Below are 19,727 nucleotides of genomic sequence, written 5' to 3' on the forward strand. Positions count from 1 at the left end.
GTGTGTGTGTGTGTGTGTGTGTGTGTGTGTGTGTGTGTGTGTATTTAGTTTTTATTGATTTTTGAGGCAAAGTCTTACTGCGTTTTCCAGGGTAGCCTTAGACATTTGAGGTCAAGCAATCCTCCTGCCTCAGCCTCCTGAGTACCATGGATTATTCAAGTGCATACCACTGAAAATATTATTTCATAATGTGACTTTAGTTGTGTTATATTAATATATATGAATACATTCTTTGATTAAATATTTAAATAATATCTTAAGGTTTATTTAAGAAATAATTAAATGAACATATATTTATTTAACCAATTATTTATTTTAAATTATTTCTAACTTTTTCTAGTAATTTCATCTAGTTTTTCCATTATTGTTAACGTAAGTTTCTTCGGATAAATTCCTATAACTGACTTGCTAAATGAGGAGAAGTCAAACTATTTTTAATATAACTACACAATTTATTTATTGTATTGTTTTCCCCCATCTTCCTCATTAAAATATAAGGCCCTCGAGAGTAAGGGATTTTGGTATACCTATCATATAGTAGGCCTTCAACAAATATTTTTTAGTGAGTCAGTGATTGAGGACTTTTTTGTTTTTGTCTGGTTGGTTTTGCTTTGTTTTATTTTAACATATACTATCCAATGGTCTTGAGAGAGGCTGTAGCAATTTATACTCCAGTTTCATGAGATCTTCCTTATCATGAATATTATAATCTACCCCTGCCCCGTATCCAACTTCAAATAAAACAGATTACCCCTCAAGGATGATGAAACTCTAATATTGGTCTAAGTAAATTCAGAAAATTCAATACTAAGCACGTTTATTGTACTATCGGTGAGTTAGACATTTGGTTCTCTTGACCATGTTCTTTTTATATTACAGAGTATTTTTGTTGTTGTTAGTGGTAATGATGCTAAAAACAAAACATCTTGTTTCTTTTTCTACACATACTTTTCATACCAAATGTGTGGGGTTTAAATAATTGTCTAGTTCTCGGTGGACTGATTGGGCATTTCGGACTCTAACTTGGGCAAGGGAGAGATAGAGTCGATCTCACCTACAGACTAAGGGCCCAGTCCTACAAAGTCACCCTCCTCACCACCCTGTTCTCCCAAAAGTCCCCTCCAGAAAGCCACCTATGCTTCAGAGAAATGAGCTATAAACGGGAAGTTTCTAAGACACTCTTTTTGGGATTTGCTAGACTGACTTACAGAACTCAGAAATGTAGTTTTTTTACTGGATTCCTAACTTATTATGTAAGAAGACAACTCAGTGTCAGCCAGGTGGCAGAGAGGGCAGGGAGAATCTTAGATGTTCACATCCATGTCCTCCCAGGCATGTACCACTGTGCTAGCTCTCCTGCCCTTGACTAGAACAGCCTCTGAACCCTCCAGAGGATGTCTATGCCAGTCTCACTGTGTAGCATGGCTGATTTTATTATTGGCCATTAGTGATGAATTCTGCACCCTCTTCCCTGGAGAGCAAAGTGGGTGATGTGAGGATGTGTGCTAATCCTCAGCACATAGCCGGTCCCTCCGGCACCTATCCCCCTCCTTAATGGCTTCCTAAAGCTTGTCACCAATCACAGGTGACATTCTCTCCACTCACCACCTCACAGTTGTTTCAGGAACTTCTGTCTACAGCCAAGCATTTAAACAGGAAGTGATTTACTATTTTCTATTATCGTTTATAAAATTATAAAAGTCTTAGTAGTTACTGGAGAACAGAGGACGAAGAAGACTAAAACACGGGTTTCATATCGCGCCACGTGCATTTCTGTTAATGAAGCCAGTATGAAAGCCTTGTCTGGAGCCATGCCCGCACATCTGTTCACATTAATGTCACTTGTCCCTGCAGGCCCGGGTCCTGTTTGTGTTGATTGTGCTGATCCAGCTCACCACACTGATTACATTCAGATATCTAGCATACCCAGAGCTTAAAGGTTAGTAGTCATGATTCCTTTATTCTAAAAGATGTGAAAGCATCTCCTGATGCCCTCACCATTAACAAGCATACAGAGGATTCTGTGAGGTACAGCTTTCAAATGAACAGTTTCTTTCTTAGTCATATTTTTATCTTGAAAAATAATTCTTTTCACCCTTCTACTGCATGGCAATAAAATGGGAGTTTAATAAAATGGGGGACATTCGCAATATATTTATAATTATATATTTAAAATATTATATACAATAATTATTTAAATATTATTTAATTTATAAGTAGCTACTTTTAATAAATAGCTATTTAATATAATTTTATGTTGAAATATATTTGAATAGAAAAAATAATTCAAATAATTAAAGATAAGGCTTTAATACAAACTTGGAAAAAATTGTCTGGACATAGTATGCATACATTTAGTCCCAGAACTCAGGAGACAGAGTCATGTGGGTCTCTATGAGTTTAAAGCCAGCTAGAATTACACAGTAACAGTCACTATCAAAAAGTTGAGGGTAGCATTTGATTGGTGCATGTGACTTTGAATTACCCTCATAGAGCAGGCTGTAGAACAGCTGCAAAGATGACTTTGCCTATAGTACTTGCCACTTCTCCCAAGAGGAATCTTCATGGAAAGGTTCCATGATTATATTTGCCAAGCTCTTGAGGTGCCTTTGTCATAAAGTAATGGCTAATAACAATTAATTGATCATTTCTCATAAACAACTCTTGTTAGAAGAAGGTGGATTTTCATTGAGGGCTGAGCAGGAAGAGTCCTATGCCCTAACCAGACATTGTTCCTCCTCCCCATAGTCATTTCCTTACTGCTGAGAGCCTGTGACTGAAGGAAGTGACTGTAGTGTCATAGTTACATCTCACCTTAGAGGTCCTAAGGATGACTACCTGTCCTGTCCTTGTTCCCCACCCACCCTAACTGACACGTGTACAAACAAACACCTACCTTGCTGCCTTAAACAGAGCAGCTGCTCCATAATAAATGATAAAGTCTGCCGCATCTCACCCTCACTAAGGAAGTCATGGAGACTTCCACCTGCTGTCAGGCTGAGTGGTGTGTGCACATAGTCCCAGCACAAGAGAGGTGGGGACAAGAGGATCCAGATCTAGAGGCCAGTCTGAGCTGTGCAGTGAAACCCATCTCAAGAGCAGGAAGAAGACTTTGTGCACCACCTTGATAACCACTAAAGATGATGCTTATTTCTTCTGAGCTGATATCCTGTCAGCAGAGCAGGGCAACAGCACCGGACAGAGCTTTTAGTGACGCTGGAGCTTACTGTGAGTGTGTTTAAATGAAAGGGTAATTTGTGTTTCCACTCGAGCTCTTCCTGGTGAAAGTCCCATTCCTAGTCATGTTCATATAAAAGGCCTATTTACATACAGTACTGAGTATAGACTTACAGAGCTGAAACAGGTAGCTGCAGCTAGCTAACCTTTCTCCCTAGTTTTCAACTGTTCATCATTTACTACACAGTCTCACTTGGTTCTGTCACCTGCTTCTGCTTAGGCTCAGGCTAGTAGGTGGGCAGAGAAGAGCTCTCCTTTCTGTCCAACTTGTGTTCTTGATGGCTTGAAAATCTGTCCCAAGCAGGGTGTGGTGTGGCTCATGCCTGTAATCCTACCACTCAAGAGGCTAAGACAGGAGGATTGCCATGAGCACAAGGAGAGCCTGGACTCATTAACAAGTTCAGCAAAGGCTGGATATAAACATAACTCAAACAAATCAGTAGCCTTCCTTTACACAAGCGATAAACAGGCTGAGAAAAATGGGGAAACAACATCCTTCACAATAGTCACACATAATATAAACTATCTTGGTGTGACTCTAACCAAACAACTGAAAGATCTGTATGACAAGAACTTCAAGTCTCTAAATTAAAATATCAAAGGAAAGGAAAAAAGTCATTTCTTGGACTTTGTTGTGATAATTCTCAAAAAAGAAAAGAACCTAAGGACATTAAAAAATATAGATTCCTAGGCCAACTTAATTCCAGTATTCAAATATCTGAGCAGCAGCACGGAAATCTATTCTTGTTTGTGTGATTCCGAAAAGCAGCCAGGTTTAGAAAGCACTAGTTTATATTCCAAGTCCAAAAAGAGAAACAAGAACTCATAGTCTTTGTGTTAGTGTTGATAGGGCTTTTCTGTTAATTTCTAAATCCTTTGAGGGTTAATGCTGCATTACTAACTTTAAAATAACATTAAAATTGCATGCCAGCACTTTCTTCCTAGCTGATTAGCTTAATAGCGACAACACATAGCTTCACAGTCTCAGTTATCGGGCATGAAAGAAATATATTCCTTTAATGATTCAAAGAATCTAGTTTCGAAGTATTTGAACAACATCATGACCACATATTAAAGTAAAGCTAGATATTGGTTTGTTAGGGCTGAAGTAACAAAACACCAAAGTTGGCCTAAACAACAACAAAATACTTTTCTTGAAATTCCATAGCTAAAAGTCCAGGATCAAGGCTCTCCACCCTCTGGGGCGTCTTCCCTGCCTTATAGATGGCGCCTCCTTCCCTCTGTCCTTCCACAGAGCATCCCTAGATCTGTGTTGTCTGTCACTGGTAGGTAGAGCGTTATGGTGAGGGCTGCTGGAAGAAGAACCTATCATATGTGGAGAAGGACTTTTTGGACAGATACTCTTGTGTAAGATAAAAATGGAAACTATTTATATATTTGATAAAGCTTTTAGAAGTTTGTGCATGGGCTGGAGAGATGGCTCAGTGGTTAAGAGCACTGACTGCTCTTCTAGAGGTCCTGAGTTCAATTCCCAGCAACCACATGGTGGCTCACAACCATCAGTAATGGGGGATCTGACGCCCTCTTCTGGTGTGTCTAAAGACAGCTACAGTGTACTCATATGTGAAATAAATAAACCTTTTTTAAAAAGTTTGTGCACTTGGATACTGAATCCTATGAAAAGAGTGAGGGCTGTATTAGTCATCCTTTGAACATGGCACAGTCTTTCAAATCTACCTGAGGATAAAATAGTATACTATAGACCTCTGGCACGTGTGTCTGTCATCTAAATTCATCATCTACACAAGAATTCAATATATTATAATATGTATATAATTACATATTCCCTTCTATGTTTCTATCTATACACTATCTTACAACAAAATCCCCCTTTGAGCTTCCTACCATCTGTGATTTTGTGTGTGAATTTGAGTAACATCTGTGCATGTAGCAAAAGCTTCCACATTAGCAAAAATTTCACTGAGGATGGAAGGTGGTGACAAGGAAATATTCTAGAAAAGGTTTAAAGACATTAATTTTGCATGTATTTACTAGGTTTTTAATTTTTCTTCTGTTTAGAACCTCTGGGATTTGCAAATATGACCACATTTTCCCTTCATATCTTGAGCAAAATAAACATCTCCTACTATTCTGTTTTGTTGTTGACCTTGTATACAGTGCTGGGTAAGTAAAGTATAAACTCTGAGATTGTGAAGAATTCTGCTAAAGAATATATTGAGAATTTTGACAACAAAATAATTTATACTCCAGGTATAACAAATGGCCTACAAGTCCTTCATAAATAATTTCCTAGGAGCTGGTTTTAATAAATAAAGTTATTTCTTTTTTTAATAAAGATTTATTTAGTATTATACATAAGTACACTGTAGCTGACTTCAGATACACCAGAAGAGGGCGTCAGCTCTCATTACTGGTGGTGGTGAGCCCCCATGTAGTTGCTGGGATTTGAACTCAAGACCTTCAGAAGAGCAGTCAGTGCTCTTACCTGCTAAGCCATCTAGCCAGCCCCTAAGGCTATTTCTTAATATGTTTAAAGGATATGCAGTGAATATCAAGTTAAAGAAAGGATATTAAAAACACTAAAGAATCAGGATTTATTATAGAGATATAGTAAACAATAGAAGTTCTGTATAAATCTACTTTCACAATACCTTCTCTGACCATCTTAAAAGTTTCCATTTTTATTACATTACATTCATCCGGCTTTATATTATTCTGTTTACTGTGTGTTTCCCTATCAGAATATCCATGGCATCTTGTCTCTCCTGCCTACTTATATGTCAGGCACTGAGCATCTGAGTATGTAGTTTGGTGAATATTTATCACTATGTAGACCAGGCTGGCTTTGAAATCAGAGATGTGCCTGCCTCTCTCTGTCTCCTCAGTGCTAGAATATTAGGCCTGTATCACTACACCCAAAGAGGAGAGATTTTAAAAATAGTGAGGAAGGACATGAGGCATGTGGATCTCTTTGGGTTTGGGGACAACCTGCTCTACATAGTAAGCTTGAGGTCAGCCAGGTCAACACAGAGAGACTCAATGGATGCCTCAATGAAGCAAAGCAACAACAGAATTCATCTAAAAAAACCAAAGCTACTTAAATGAGGAACGAGTTTAATCATGCCTGAGGTAGTCTATTTTACTAATTATTATACCTAATGCTTCATTTAGTCACTTATAGAAGCAGAAAGTCAAATGTGCTAACAAATACCTGTAATCTCAGAGCCTGAGAGGCAGAGGCAGATGGCTCTCTGTGAGTTCAAGGTCAACCTGGTCTACATAGTGAGTTCTAGGTGAGTCAGGGCTACACAGCACCCACATGGTGGCTCACAACCAGCTGTAACTCAATCCCAGGACATCTGATGCCATCTTCTGGTCTCTAAGGGCACAACATGCATATGGCACAAAGACGTAATACAGGCAAGACATGTCATAATACACATGAAAGTAAATAAAATCTCAAAAGAAATTTAAAAGAAAATATTAATGCGTTATATTAAAGTTATTACAACAGAATGTTAAAAATCTTGAGTGTGATGGTGTTTTCAAAATTTATAAACCATATACCTATTTCAAGTATATCATAAACTAAAATGATTTCATAATCCAGAAAAGTGTAGAGAAAATGGCTGGTTAGAATGTCAGGTAGAAAGACTATACTTTCAGGGATCACTTCTATAGTTCGTTACTAGAGAAGTTTCTCTGGCTACGTAGAGCACCCGAAACCAGGAGGATGAGACATACCTCCCCTCCTGAGCGTGAAGCCGGCTCTAGGTGCTGCTTGAGTGCAGCTGCCTCTTGTCATTGATGGTTGTTCTTCTGTCCTTCAGGAGGGTGAGAGGGAGGGAATGCAGTCTGAGTGGACTTAAAAAAATGTCAGGTAGGAAACAATGATTATCAAAGAAGAGATGCCACAAAGCAAAATGCTTAGTGGTGTTGAGTTTTGTGTCTCTTGCTTATTCCCATAAAGTTGTTTTGTAAAATATGCAATCAGACTCAAACTTTAAATTTTATTTTTATTTATTTTCAATGTGTGTTTATATGTGTGGACATATGTGCCACAGTGTTTATTTGGCAGTCAGAGGACAATCTGCAAGAGTCAGTTCTCTCCCTCCACTATGTGGGTCACAGGAACTGAATTCAGGTGGCCAGGCTTGGCGGCAGGTGGCCTAACCCAGTAGGTGAACGTGCTGGCCAAGACTCAGTTGTAACACTTCTGCTTCTCTGTCCATCACTCCCTCAGGACCATGGTTTGTTGGTGAGATAATTGATGGCAAATTGGGTTGCTGCTTTTCATTTGGGATATTTGTTGATGGACATTTCCTGCAAGGTGGTCTAACATTTATAAATGGAATTATACAGGTAAGAGGTCCCCAGAGGAACACCCAGGCCCTATTGGACTAACCATGTGACAGGAGCTCCAGATCCTACTCTGCAGCGTCTTTCCTACTTACTTGCACAGCAGTGTCTAATAGCCCATGGTTTGCACTCCTTCTGTTTTCTCCCTCTTCTCTTTTGTAACATCTATATCTATTTTTAGCCAAAAGGCTGAGAAGTAACTTTAGACATCTAAAATACATTGTGTCACTTCAGGGTTCTCGTTCTTGTTCCATTGTGCTTTTAGGGATGGAGTGGGGTGAGGCAAGGTCTCTCTATAGCCCTGGCTGTCCTGAAACTATATAGACCAGACAGGCCTCAGACTAACCAAAATCCTCCTGCCTCTGTGCGCTACTATGCCCAGTTTTTATCACACTCTTTCATTGATGAAAATGAAATAAGAGTTTTATTGTAGAATAAATTTTACATTGCCAAGTTTAAAAAACTGATTATAGTGAGGAAAAATGTTTCAGAGGGATGAAAAGAAAAAATGGACACATAAGGAGAATGAGTTATCTAAGGAAAACACTGCTGTCCAAAAGGTAGAGCTGGACTTCCCAGTGCTGTCTTAGCAGGAACATGTTATGAAGGTGGCACTATGTCACTGGAACACACTATGGGACATCCCCTGTCCAGTGTTCTTGTTTGGGAAACACTGATAAAGTAGTCTATATTCAATTCCTTTAAAATAAACACACAACTTATTTGCATCCTTAGCCAGTGGCTCTGTCTCCAACGTCCACCTGATTTAGTGGTCAGCAAGTATTGCCTTAAAGAGCCTAAGATGTCTCCCAATCCTGGACTTCTGTTTCTTCTCCTCAGAGTGTACCTCCCTCAGCTACTCATTGCTGCCCTTCGTGCTTCAAAGAGTCTGTCTCCTAGTTACCCTTTCATGAGCCAATTATTCCTGTCATTGAGCTTTTCACAACCCATAATTGTGTTTCAAAATACATGTTTGTCTGTAATATATATGTATTCATATCTGTCTTTAGGAGCCATTTAATTTTTATTTTATGTATGTGAGTATTTTACCTGTATATATGTTTGTGTGTCATGTGATTACAGTGCCCTGGGAGACCAGAAGAGGGCTTCAGAACCCTTATTTTAATGTTTACCAACAGTTGTGAGTGTTCATGTGGGTGCTGGAACTCAAACTTGGGTCCTCTGTAAAAGCAGCGATTGCTCTTAATCACTCCTCCCTAGCCTGCCACCCATCCCACCCTCATCCACCCCACCCCCTTTGGTTTTGTTACTTGCTCACCAATGTGCCTTTGACCTAGAGCCTAGCACAGTGCCTGCTGTGGAATCGGTGCTTTATGGATATGAACCACACACAACTACACCTGGATTTTAGCCTTTATCTAATTTAGATTTTAGTACTCAGAATGCTACCTCAATACTGATACCTAAGTCCTCCTTTCACTCTGTTCACATAGGATCTATGCTCTGTTGTGTGCCTATGGAGATTACTCAGTTCATTTCCAATGTAAACACTGTATATATCTGTATTACAGTATAACTGTATTGCAGTAGGGACTTCAACATAAATCATGCCTACCTTTAAGGTAAACAAAAGGACAGGCAAATACACAGTTAACTATAGGTCAACTGTTCTCTAACAAAGAGTATGATCAATGCATTAAAAATCAGGCATATGCTGGGTATGGTGGTGCAAACCTTTGATCCTAGCACTCAGGAGGCAGACATGTGGATCTCTGAGTTCGAAACCAGCCTGGTCTACAGAGCTAGTTCCAGGACAGTCAAACAGAAACTTTGTCTCAAAAAAAAAAAAAATCAGACATATAAGAGTTGGAACATAGCTCGGGAGTAGAGTGTTTGCCCACTGTATGCAAATTCCTGAGTTCTATCCTCATCTTCCACCCTCAAGAAAAAACCGACATCTAAACTAAAGACATATTAGTAGAAGTTACTAACACTGAGACGCAACCCTTCCCAGGGCAGGGCATGGTGGTAAGTTAATGGCTCTGTCTCCTTTTTCCTAGCTGGTGTTCTTTAACATCCCCTTGATGGCTTACGTATGCTGGAGTTTGCTACATCGCTGCTTTGGTCACAGCTTCAGGTCTCATCTCCACCAGGGAAAATACTGGAAGATTATACCTGTTTACCTACTTATACTTCTACTGTACATATGGCAGGTTTATTCTTGCTACTTTCTTCATGTGACATATGGCTCCCTAGCCTTTACATTCTCTCCATTGAGGACCTGGTTGACATTGCTGACACCTGTGCTCATTTACCGTGTGTGGACATTGAACTCCACTGAACTTGGAATATTCATGGTGCAGTTAAAAAGTCATCTGAGCTCCTGAAGTCCATGGCTTACAGCTAGCAGCCTGGAAGAAGTCCAGCCTCCACATTTGTGGCTCAGATCTCTGCCCTGTGGCAGATGGGAAAGCCAGTATCAGTGGGTGAGCTTCAGGAAGCAGTCACTCCTTGGACATCTGAATGTTGGAAATGTTTACTACTGATTCTTGCTGTGTGGACTGCAGAAAAGTCTAACAATTGATTCTTCCTCAGGAGGCAAAGAGCCCTAATCAAGAAGATTGCCACAGTGGGGTCTCTGTGTCACTGTGTCCCTTGGTACTACTGTGTTTATTAGGGTCATCCTGTGAAAAGCATCCAGCCCGAACTTGGAGTTCAGGATGTCATTTTCTGCCTAGGGAGCCTGTGGAAACTTGTCCTGGACCTTTACTGCTCCTGAGACTTGACTTCCCAGCCTGTTTCCCCACCGATCATGGGCTTTCTGCTTCCTTAGCCAAGGTTGTTTTCAACTAATCAAATAAATGAATGAATGGTAGCCATAAACAATGGGTTGGAGAGATCAGTGGTTAAGAGCATGTACTTTACCTCCAGAAGACCCGAGTTCAATCCCTAGCAACCATGTCAGATGCTCACAACTGCCTGTAACTCTAGCTCCAGGCCAGAGCCACTGTGGGCACCTACATTCATATGTGCACAGACTTACATGTGATTAAAAAATAATAAAAGATAAGTATTAACAAAGAAATATCACAAACGGATCTGCAATGTTGATAAACATATGGGAGCCAGAAAGTGGGCCTGGTTTGGGGGCTTGGAGAAAGAGTCACCAGGGAGCTGGAGTCAGCAGTTAAGAGTGCTGGCTGCTCTTCCAAAGGTCACAGGTTCGATTCCCTTCACTCACACAGTGTAACTCCGGGTCCTGGGGATCTGATTCCCTCTCTGGCCTCTGCAGGCACTGCCACGGACATATTTACAGGGGAAAAGCTCAGTTACATAGAAGAGTGGCCAGGTCTCTAGTAGGTCAAAAGATGCCTGGCTGGGTCTTTTGAGTGGCCTAGTGTCATGGAGGGAGGGGTAGTGGGGTGTAGCCAGGGACTGGAAAAAGTCTCTAGATCTGCGGGGAGGGCAGGTGAAGGAGGCGTGGCTGGGTCTCCAGGCCGGGCCAGCGGGGAGTGGGCAGGTTTCCAGTGGGGAGGCGTGGTCTTGTTCCTGAGTGGGCGGGTCTCTGGGGGTGGGGGGAGGCGTGGACGGATGGCCGGGCTGTCTGGGAAGGCGGGGTCGCTACACTGAGAAGGAAGGGGCGGGACGCGCTGTGTGTTGCCGGAAACGAGATGAGTTTTTCAGCACCGGAAGTACTGCGGCGGGGCCAAATGGCTTAAGCGTCTTAGCTGGTTCCCAGAGAGAGCCTGCGATGGCGAGCTCGACAGCCGCAGTCCCCTTCCTTGCTCCGCCTCTGGAGCAGCTCCGGCACTTAGCAGAGGAGCTACGGTCACTTCTGCCTCGAGTACGGGGTGAGTTATGGGAATCTGCATCCCGGGCTCCGGGTAGGGATGTAGGGCATCAGGTCAGGGCTCCTCTCACCTGTCTTTTGCTTTCGGGGTGATCCGGCCTTCCTCAAGTCGGCGAAGCCCAGGAGACAGCGGAGGAATTTAATCGAGAAATGTTTTGGAGAAGACTCAGTGAGTGTCTGCCGTTGCGGGCTCTTCCCTCATCTCCCTGCATCCTAACCTTCCCTCTGCTGTCCCCTGAGATGACAATGTCTCTGGTCCTCATCCCTTCTCCCACCCATTCTCCGCACTTGAAGCAGAAATATAAAACGATTTCTGGAGTTGTTTTGGAGATGTTGATTAGGGTGGAAAAGGGACGCGTTATCTAAAAAGTCCAAGTAGTAACTTTAACCTTTTAACACTAACTTTGGCCCCCTGCCGCCTCTGACACCCCCAGATGAGGCAGCAGTGAAAGTGAACGGGGAAGCCACTGTTCTGACAACGCACTTCTCTAAACTTCCATGGCCATCTCCACAGGTGAGCTTTGCTTCCGGAGGGTTATTTTCTCCTTAAGAATCCTCCCGTTTTCTTACCCTTCACATTCAAGCCACACTTATTTCCCCCACTTAGCAAGCGAGGTTACAGTTCTTACCACATGGGATTGTTGTAAATAGCCAGGTGCATAGGGTTAGAAAGGTCTTCTAAATTTAGGCTGAAACTCAGCCAGGTTAGTTCCTCTTAACTTTCAACTTTCCTTGTTGATTTATAGCTGTTTCACATACATATTCCCCATCTGACCAATGAGTAAGCAGGTTTAGAGGCTCAGGTCAATAAATAGCAGAGGAGGAGTTAAATGTCTTTGCAGTATCTAAGCAGCACCTGTTATATAAAACCCTTTAGTGTTAAGATGTTGCTGTTGCTGCTGGTGGTACACACCTTTAATCCCGGCACTTTAAGGAGGCAGGGGCTGGCTGCTCTCTTGAGTTCAAGACCAGCCTGGTCTACAGAGCAAGTTCCAGGACAGCCAAGGCTGTCCTTCTTTTTGTAATGCTTTTTATAATTGTCAGGTGTCTACCTAATTTCTTTCTATTGTGTGGTGAGTACATTATAAGACCTGACTCATGACGAGTTTTCATAAAAGATTTAACCATGCTCTATAGATGTTTGGTCTCTTCCTTAGTAAATGAGTTGACAGCATTGATGTTAAACATTCTTTCTGAATTTGGTCCATCACCTCATAGGAAACCCAGAGGATCTGTGAGCAAGTCCGTATTGCCATCGAGGAAATAATTATAGTGTATTATTCACTTCCTAAGGACCAGGGTAAGTGACCGTACACGGTAGTGTTGTATTCATGGGCTAGGGCTTTGCTAAGGTAGTAGACTATATCCTGACATGTAAACATTATATGTTTATCTTCAGGGTAATATTATATATTTATACGTAAGTATATTATCCATGTTTGTTTCTCTTCATTTTGAGCATGTGACTTTCCTGTGAAATAAAATCGAAGATAATTTTATATGTGAGTGAGTTTTGTGACACTCCCTTATGTGAAGGTACAGATGCTATGTAACTGTGACTTTCCATCGTGTGTGTGTGTGTGTGTGTGTGTGTGTGTGTGCAGGTACACACATGGGCTCTCTCCTTCTACCGTGGGTTCCTGGGATTCAACTCAGATCATCAGGCGTGTGCAGCAAGTGCTTTTACCTGCTGAGCCATCTCAACTGGCTGTTACATTTTTTTTTTTTTATTTTATGGGTATGGGTGCTTTGTCTGCATGTGTGTCTGTGTACCACATGTATGTGGTCCCTGCTGAGGTCAGAAGAGGGTGTTGGGTCCCCTGGAACTGAAGTTACAGTGTGTGTGCTGCTGTGTGGGTTGTGGAACTTGGCCCTGGGTCCTCTGGAAGACACTAAGTTCTCTTCAGTGCTGAGCCATGTCTTCAGCCCCTCAACTGACCCTTTATAAAAAAAAATCATCTATTATTTGTGTCTGTGATGTATGAAGTTGCACGTGTTCATTCAGGTACTTATGCATGTGTATATGAGTACACATGGAGGCCAATGTCTTGTGGTTTTGGAGTTCACTGATTCCCCAGGGAGCCTCCTAGCTCTGCTCTCCCTGCACTGGCATCATGGGAACACTTGAGTGTGTCGGCCTTTCTCACGTAGGTTCTGGGAACTGAACTCAAGACATCATGGTTATGTAGCTGGCATTTTCCCAAATATGCCGTCTTTTCAGCTCCTCATTCCTCTTCTTTTTTTTTTTTTTTTTTAAATTAGGTATTTTCCTCGTTTACATTTCCAATGCTATCCCAAAAGTCCCTCATACCCACACCCCCAAGTTCCTCTTCTTTTTAGTCCATTCTAATTCCTACATTTGTTTGCTGGATCCCAGCTCCATACCCATACCCAGGCCATCCCGACCCTCCTCCACCTAGCATTACATCATAACCTATTGCAAACCCCTTCACAAGTTAGCATACCCTGGCCCATAGATTTATGGCGTCACTGAAGCTCTACAGAGAGAATCAATGAAAGCATAACATAGTTTATCAGGGTTACTAACACATGCTTTACACGGCCAGTGTTTTGCTCACAATTATCAAAGGGCCGGCATCCTTAATGAATGAATACAATTGGAAAGACTTGCTCCAAAACTGTTGGAGAACAGCTCTAGGCAGTGGCAAGAGGGTCAATAAAATGACCTGAGAATTTATGGAAGCTGATGTGTGATTTAAAGCATGTGGGTATCAGTTACCACGTGGTTCTCGAACACTCCAGAAAGCAGGTGGTGACATTTGAAATGACCGGGCAGGCAACTTCGAGTTTGGGTTTGGCCATAGGAATCACCCTGAGAAAGCTGGTACGGAATGCTGCCCTGGACATCGTGGACGGCATGGCTCAGCTCCTGGAAGTGCTTCTTACTGCTCCATCTCAGAGGTAGTGGGTGCTGCAGTGTGGGCTAACGGTTAGTGGGGTTCCTTCACTCAGGGAGGGAAAATTGGCCCTCACAGCAAAGTCACTCATCTTGGACCTTATTGGGAGACAGAAACCTAGGTTATTGATATGTCCTTGTTAATTCCTTTCTCCAGCACTGAGAATGGTGACCTGATTTCCTGCAATAGTGTCTCAGTCGCATGTCAACAGGTGCCTGAGATCCCAAAAGGTGGGTAGGAGTAAACTATTACCTGCTGGCCAGAGCAGAGAGGCCTCTCGGGTCTAGCTTCCAGCTGTGCCTTATAGATATATTTTAATTTCTGTGAAGACTTTAGTGAAATAACATATAGTTTATTTTCATTGATATTAGTTGATTGATTTAATACTTTTTGCCATTCCTTATGCTCATGTTTGGTTTGGTTTTGGCAGTGCTGGGGATTGAGCCCAGGGTGTGCCAGTCAAGCGCTGTGCCACTGAGCACAACTGTTCAATTCAGACGACTCCTCTTACTGTGGCTCTCTCTCTCTAGTTGAACAGATAGTTGCTCTCTCTAGTTGCTCTCCTATTACTGTGCCAGGAACAGCATGGGTGAGCTCGCTGAAAGAGCTATAAAACAGAGCCAGGCAGACTGAGAGTGGCTATCAAGAGGATGTGGTAATAAACACTATGAGACAGTTTTAGGTGAAATTAAAAAGCCTGTTTAACCCACTTTCTAGGCAGAGGGTGTAATAAGAGAATTAAAGCAGTGCTGGTTGCCCTTTGTGGTCTTAAGGAAACGGTCAGGTTTCTCCTCTAATTCTAGTGCTTCTGATTCTTCACTCATAGATAACAAAGCCGCAGCCCTTTTGATGCTGACCAAGAGTGTGGATTTTGTGAAAGATGCACATGAAGAAATGGAGCAGGTGAGGGCACTTACCCATCTTTCTTGAGAACTGATCATAAAGGCAGGGGTTGCCCGCAGCTTGACTGAATAGTCCCACGCTCACTCCTGTCCTGCCCTCTGTCTCCCACTGTGTTTGGCTTGTTTCTCATTGCCTCCTCTGTTCATTGCTGGACAAGCAGAATGAGAATGTTGGTTTCTAAATCGATTCAGTTTTGTAGCCGATATAGCAAAGCAGGTGGCTGATGGTGGTGGTGTGTTTGTATTCGCAAATATGATGGTATGTCTTAGGCTGTAGAAGAATGTGACCCGTACAGCGGCCTCTTGAATGATTCTGAAGACAACTCCGACAGCCACAGTGATGAGGATGGTGTGTTAGGGCTTCCCAGCAATCGGGACTCATACTGGTCAGAGGAAGATCAAGAACTCATAATCCCGTGCCTGGCGCTGGTGAGAGCATCCCGAGCTTCACTCAAGAAAATCCGGATCTTGGTGGCTGAGAATGGAAAGAAGGATGAGGTGGCCCAGCTGGATGACATTGTGGACATTTCTGATGAGATCAGCCCCAGGTAAGCGTGGGTTGCTCCTGGGAAAACAGGAGCATTGGGATCTGAGCTGATGCCCTTGCTCCAGGGCTGCTTCCAGCTTTTTGTGTTTTAAAATTTTTCAAGCCTAAAGGAAAATTGAAAAAATACTTGAGTCAGTAGCCGTACATCCTTTATTTGGCTTCTGTTCACCTTTCCCCCGTGTATTTATTTACTTCTTGATAAGTAGGGATGATATGCTTTTCCTAAATCATAAAGGCATAAGTGACTTTTCACCCGTGAATATTTTATCAGCCACCTCCTAAGAACAGACATGGAGTCACATTCAAGAAATTTGACATTCGATGTAATAATAAAACTAATGCTTAGATTTCTCTATTTGTCTCAAAATGTCTTAACTACATTCTGAGTTTCATTAAGATCTCTTTCTACATTTTCTTGGCATTTGTTTAATTTCTTACAATCTTAGTCTCTGTCCCTTGTGGTCTGACTTGACATTGGCATTTCAGAATTACATATGGTAGCTACACAACAATTTGGATTTATAAGAATATTTTCTCATAGTAGTAACAAAGTTAAACATTTTGGGTCAAAAGTTAGCGTGTTTTGTACTTTCCTTTATATCCTGCTGGGGAGGCACCTGATGTTAATTTTCCTGCTTAGTAGTAATAAATGTAGTTACATGGTTAAAAGTAGTGGCCTCTTCTGAAGAGGTCCTTTTGCCTCACATGTTTAGTTTCCATTGATGAACTCTGTCAGTATCACTGAACTGATGGTTTTGAATCCTCATGTCTTTGACAGAACTAATTCCCCATCCTGTGAACCACTCACGTTTCCCCCCAGCTTCCTAAATAGTACATGTTTATCCCAGTAAACATTGGTTGAGTTTCTTCTGCATTGCATGCCTGCTTAAATTAAGGAACTGAGTTGGTTGTGTGCTGGGAACAGCCACGCTGAGCTCTGCCCCCTTTTTGTGGTTAATGGTTCCGTCTGTCTGCTTCTTAGTGTGGATGACTTGGTTCTGAGCATATACCCACCTGTGTGCCACCTCACTGTGCGGATCAGTGTAAGTACCAGCTTTCATTAGTATTTATAGAGCATTTATATCATCACCAAACTTGTGTGCAGATAAAATATCTTCATAGTTCTTGTTTGTATTTGGCTTGATAAATACTAGCTGGACTCTTGTTATAATAGCCATGTGCTTTGATACTTTAATTCTTTTTATTTTTAAAGATTTATTTATTTATTTTATGTATATGAGTACACCATTACTGTCTTCAGACACACCAGAAGAGGGTTACAGATCCCATTACAGATGGTTGTGAGCCACCATGTGGTTGCTGGGAATTGAACTCAGGACCTCTGGAAGAGCAATTAGTGCTCTTAATCACTGAACCATCTCTCTAGCCTCTGATATTTTAATTCTTTTAGAACCACTTGAATAATTGTTTGAAAAAAAGTCCAAACATCTTAGAAAGCAGTGCATTAAGGAGCAATCTTTGAACATTTTTTATTTATCTGGGGAGGAGAGGCATGTATGCCCATGTTTGTGTGCAGGTGAATGTGTGGACACTCAGAGGCTCTGTCACTCTTCCTGATTACCCTGAGACAGTTCACTCACTGAACCTGGAGCTGGTCTGGCAGCAAGCAAGCCCAGCGATCGCCTTGCCTCTGTGCCCACAGCGCTGGAGTAACAGATACACGCATGGTCATACGTCATTTTTTTATGTGTGCTTGGGTTTGAACTCTTGTCCTTATGCTTGCAAACACTCTTAGCCATGAGATCTAATTACACTGAATCAGTACCACAATATATGTTTTGTATGTATAATATACATATGTATTTGTGATTTGATTGTATTCTTGAAATGCTGTAACTTTATAGTTCTGTTTGTTTTTAATGACCTCCAGTTCATCTCACTGATGTAACTGGCAGGGAGGTGATCCTGCCAAGCAACTTACATTTTACAAGATGTATTGGTTTCAATATTTGATAAAATAGATGGTGGAAGATTGATTAATGTGCAGAACTCTTCAGGATGGCAGGTTCTTTGGAACATTAACTTTTTTGGCATTAACTTTTTAAGAACTAAATTCCTGAGAAATAAAATTTTAACAAGATGTTCTATCAGTGATCCCAAATACAGTATCATATGAAGTAATTTATAAATTTGTATGTGCTTATGTGCATTATTTTATATTGTTGCCGTAATCCATCTCCACGCTATCTCTTTGTTGTGGATATGATGGCTGGGTTCAGAGTAGGGTCTGACACGTGCTAAGCACGGCTCTACCTCAGGTCTTGAGATTTCCCGTCTTCCTGTCTTGAGCTTCTTAAAGTTCTAAACAGGGCCGTATGCCATTTCTGCCTCCGAGCCTGAGCTATTATAACTGTTAGGGTCTCCTTTTAAAAAGAAATTCTTCCTGTGTGTAATTCAGGCTGCCTTAAAACTCACCATTCTTCTGCGAGGTTGAGGTTATCCTTGTTCCAAATTAAAAATATTAAAGATGAGCTGGGTGTGGTAGCACACACCTTTAATCCCAGCATCCCAGAGGCAGAGGTAGGTGGATCTCTTAGTTTGAATCTAGCCTGGTCTACAAAGTAAGTTCCAAGACAGCCAGGGCTACATAGAGAAACCTTGTCTCAAAAAACAAACGAAATTAAAACTGTTGAAAACATATAAATGTTATGCCAGTGGTGTTCCTAAGATCTTGTTAAACAGAAAAGAACCTAGTCAGCATTTTAAATTTCATTCATTCCTTCATTCATTCATCCATCTATATATTGATTGATTGATTGTGTATGCATATGTAAGTCACATTGTATGTCATTGTATGTGTAGAGACCTGAGTATAGCTTGTGGGAGTCCTTCCATCATGTGGGTCCCAAGAATCATACTCAGGTTGTCATGACAGCCAGCGTGCTTACCCACTGAGCCATCTCATCAGCCCTTATCAGTCAAGGCTTTTTTTTTTTTTTTTAAACATGAGTGCTGGAAGTTCAAACTCAGGTAGGTCTTCAGGTCTTCATGGTTTTAGAGCACCAAAACATTTCCTCCACCCACTTTAAGGCTCTTTTTAAATGATTCTGTTATCATCATTAATTGTATCTTCAAGTTCTCCTTTCTATTGGTGCCATGGCTCAGAGTGAATGTTATCTCTGTTCCTTTTCTAGTCTGCGAAATTGGTGTCTGTTTTAATAAAGGCTCTTGAAATTACAAAGTAAGTATGAAGACTTCTCCCTGTGTGTTTTGAGACTAAAATCATCTGCCCAGCTATTCTGCCCCATTTCAGATTAGCATGCGGGTATGGGTAGGGGTGTGGAGCAGCCAGTCTGTGAAGGGGAATCCCTCTTACTGTAGTTTCTTCTCTGTGCCTCCTGGGAATGCTTTTCCCTTCACGCCGTGTTAACTTGATTTTTTTTTTTTTCTGTTTTATTCCAGAGCAAGTCACGTGAGCCCCCACCCAGGAGATAGCTGGATTCCTTTACTCATTAATGCCGTTGACCATTGCATGAACAGAATTAAGGCGCTCACTCAGCGTGCAGCTGAACTGTGAGCCTCCAATCCCTACTCTTCTTTCTCCCCTCTCTCTCACACCCACGATCCAGTGTCTGCTTTACCTATTTATTTTTTAAGTTTTTTTAACGTCTGCTTTTAGAAGTGGAGCTTTGACAGGGTGTTTGCTCGATAGAAAGGCAGCCTCTGTCCTTAAGAAGAGATTGTTACCAAGACTCCAGGCTAGGAGAGATTGCAGTTATCCACCAATCATACAGTGTGCTATGCTTCTGTGCTGGACACAAATTTCTATAAACTTGTGCTCTGAGCTGTTTTTTGGAAATCTTTAAGGAAGTTGACTTGTTCTCTAGTTTACTACAGTAAAGCATATTGTTTTATTAAGATTTTAATGATCTCAATAAATTGCTAACCTGCTGTGATTAAATGTGTCATTTAATGTGTCCTCTGAAGTGTCATTTAAAATCTTCTATCAT

At 41.5% G+C, this 19,727-nt stretch overlaps 2 protein-coding genes and 1 pseudogene across 7 annotated transcripts in view; all 3 read left to right on the forward strand.

Annotated features, from left to right (window-relative positions):
- Nucleotides 1-10,630, forward strand: part of Tmem62 (transmembrane protein 62) — a 31,372-nt gene extending 20,742 nt beyond the window's left edge. For 2 of the 3 annotated variants that reach the window (XR_374546.3, NM_175285.3), the window contains 4 exons: nt 1,855-1,939; nt 5,278-5,382; nt 7,463-7,581; nt 9,600-10,624. Coding sequence is in view for 2 of the 3 variants with exons in the window: in NM_175285.3 (NP_780494.1) it covers nt 1,855-1,939; nt 5,278-5,382; nt 7,463-7,581; nt 9,600-9,926 (636 nt within the window). In the remaining variant the exon portion in view is untranslated. Of the gene's footprint in view, nt 1-1,854; nt 1,940-5,277; nt 5,383-7,462; nt 7,582-9,599 lie in introns of all 3 variants that reach the window. The other variant, XM_030252259.1, reaches the window with a different exon arrangement.
- On the forward strand, nt 6,870-7,084 carry Rnu3b-ps2 (U3B small nuclear RNA pseudogene 2; annotated as a pseudogene).
- A 545-nt stretch (nt 10,631-11,175) lies between the features above and the next one.
- Ccndbp1 (cyclin D-type binding-protein 1) lies at nt 11,176-19,693 on the forward strand. 4 transcript variants are annotated; one of them, NM_001355127.1, is made up of 12 exons: nt 11,189-11,390; nt 11,499-11,558; nt 11,824-11,903; nt 12,608-12,689; nt 14,215-14,311; nt 14,464-14,537; nt 15,134-15,210; nt 15,480-15,757; nt 16,739-16,799; nt 17,294-17,444; nt 18,912-18,958; nt 19,180-19,693. In NM_001355127.1, exons 1-11 carry the CDS (start codon nt 11,291-11,293, stop codon nt 18,947-18,949), a joined length of 1,098 nt encoding a protein of 365 aa, NP_001342056.1. In that variant the 5' UTR covers nt 11,189-11,290; the 3' UTR covers nt 18,950-18,958; nt 19,180-19,693. The 4 variants fall into 4 exon arrangements, with proteins under 4 accessions (XP_006498915.1, NP_001342056.1, NP_034891.2 ...); XM_006498852.3 differs by lacking the exon at nt 17,294-17,444 and having other exon boundaries at nt 11,176-11,390; nt 14,215-14,339; nt 19,180-19,674; NM_010761.2 differs by lacking the exon at nt 17,294-17,444.
- Nucleotides 19,694-19,727: the final 34 nt, after the last annotated feature.

The sequence above is a fragment of the Mus musculus genome, chromosome 2, assembly GCF_000001635.26.
Source record: "Mus musculus strain C57BL/6J chromosome 2, GRCm38.p6 C57BL/6J".
Lineage (NCBI taxonomy): Eukaryota > Metazoa > Chordata > Mammalia > Rodentia > Muridae > Mus > Mus musculus.

Excerpts from the sequence above, each read along its gene's own strand:
- Ccndbp1 (NM_001355127.1), top strand. The coding sequence starts at position 11,291 with ATGGCGAGCTCGACAGCCGCAGTCCCCTTCCTTGCTCCGCCTCTGGAG. Across the intron at positions 14,312-14,463 it reads CTTACTGCTCCATCTCAGAG|CACTGAGAATGGTGACCTGA; the intron begins GTAGTGGGTGCT and ends TCCTTTCTCCAG. Across the intron at positions 14,538-15,133 it reads GGTGCCTGAGATCCCAAAAG|ATAACAAAGCCGCAGCCCTT; the intron begins GTGGGTAGGAGT and ends CTTCACTCATAG.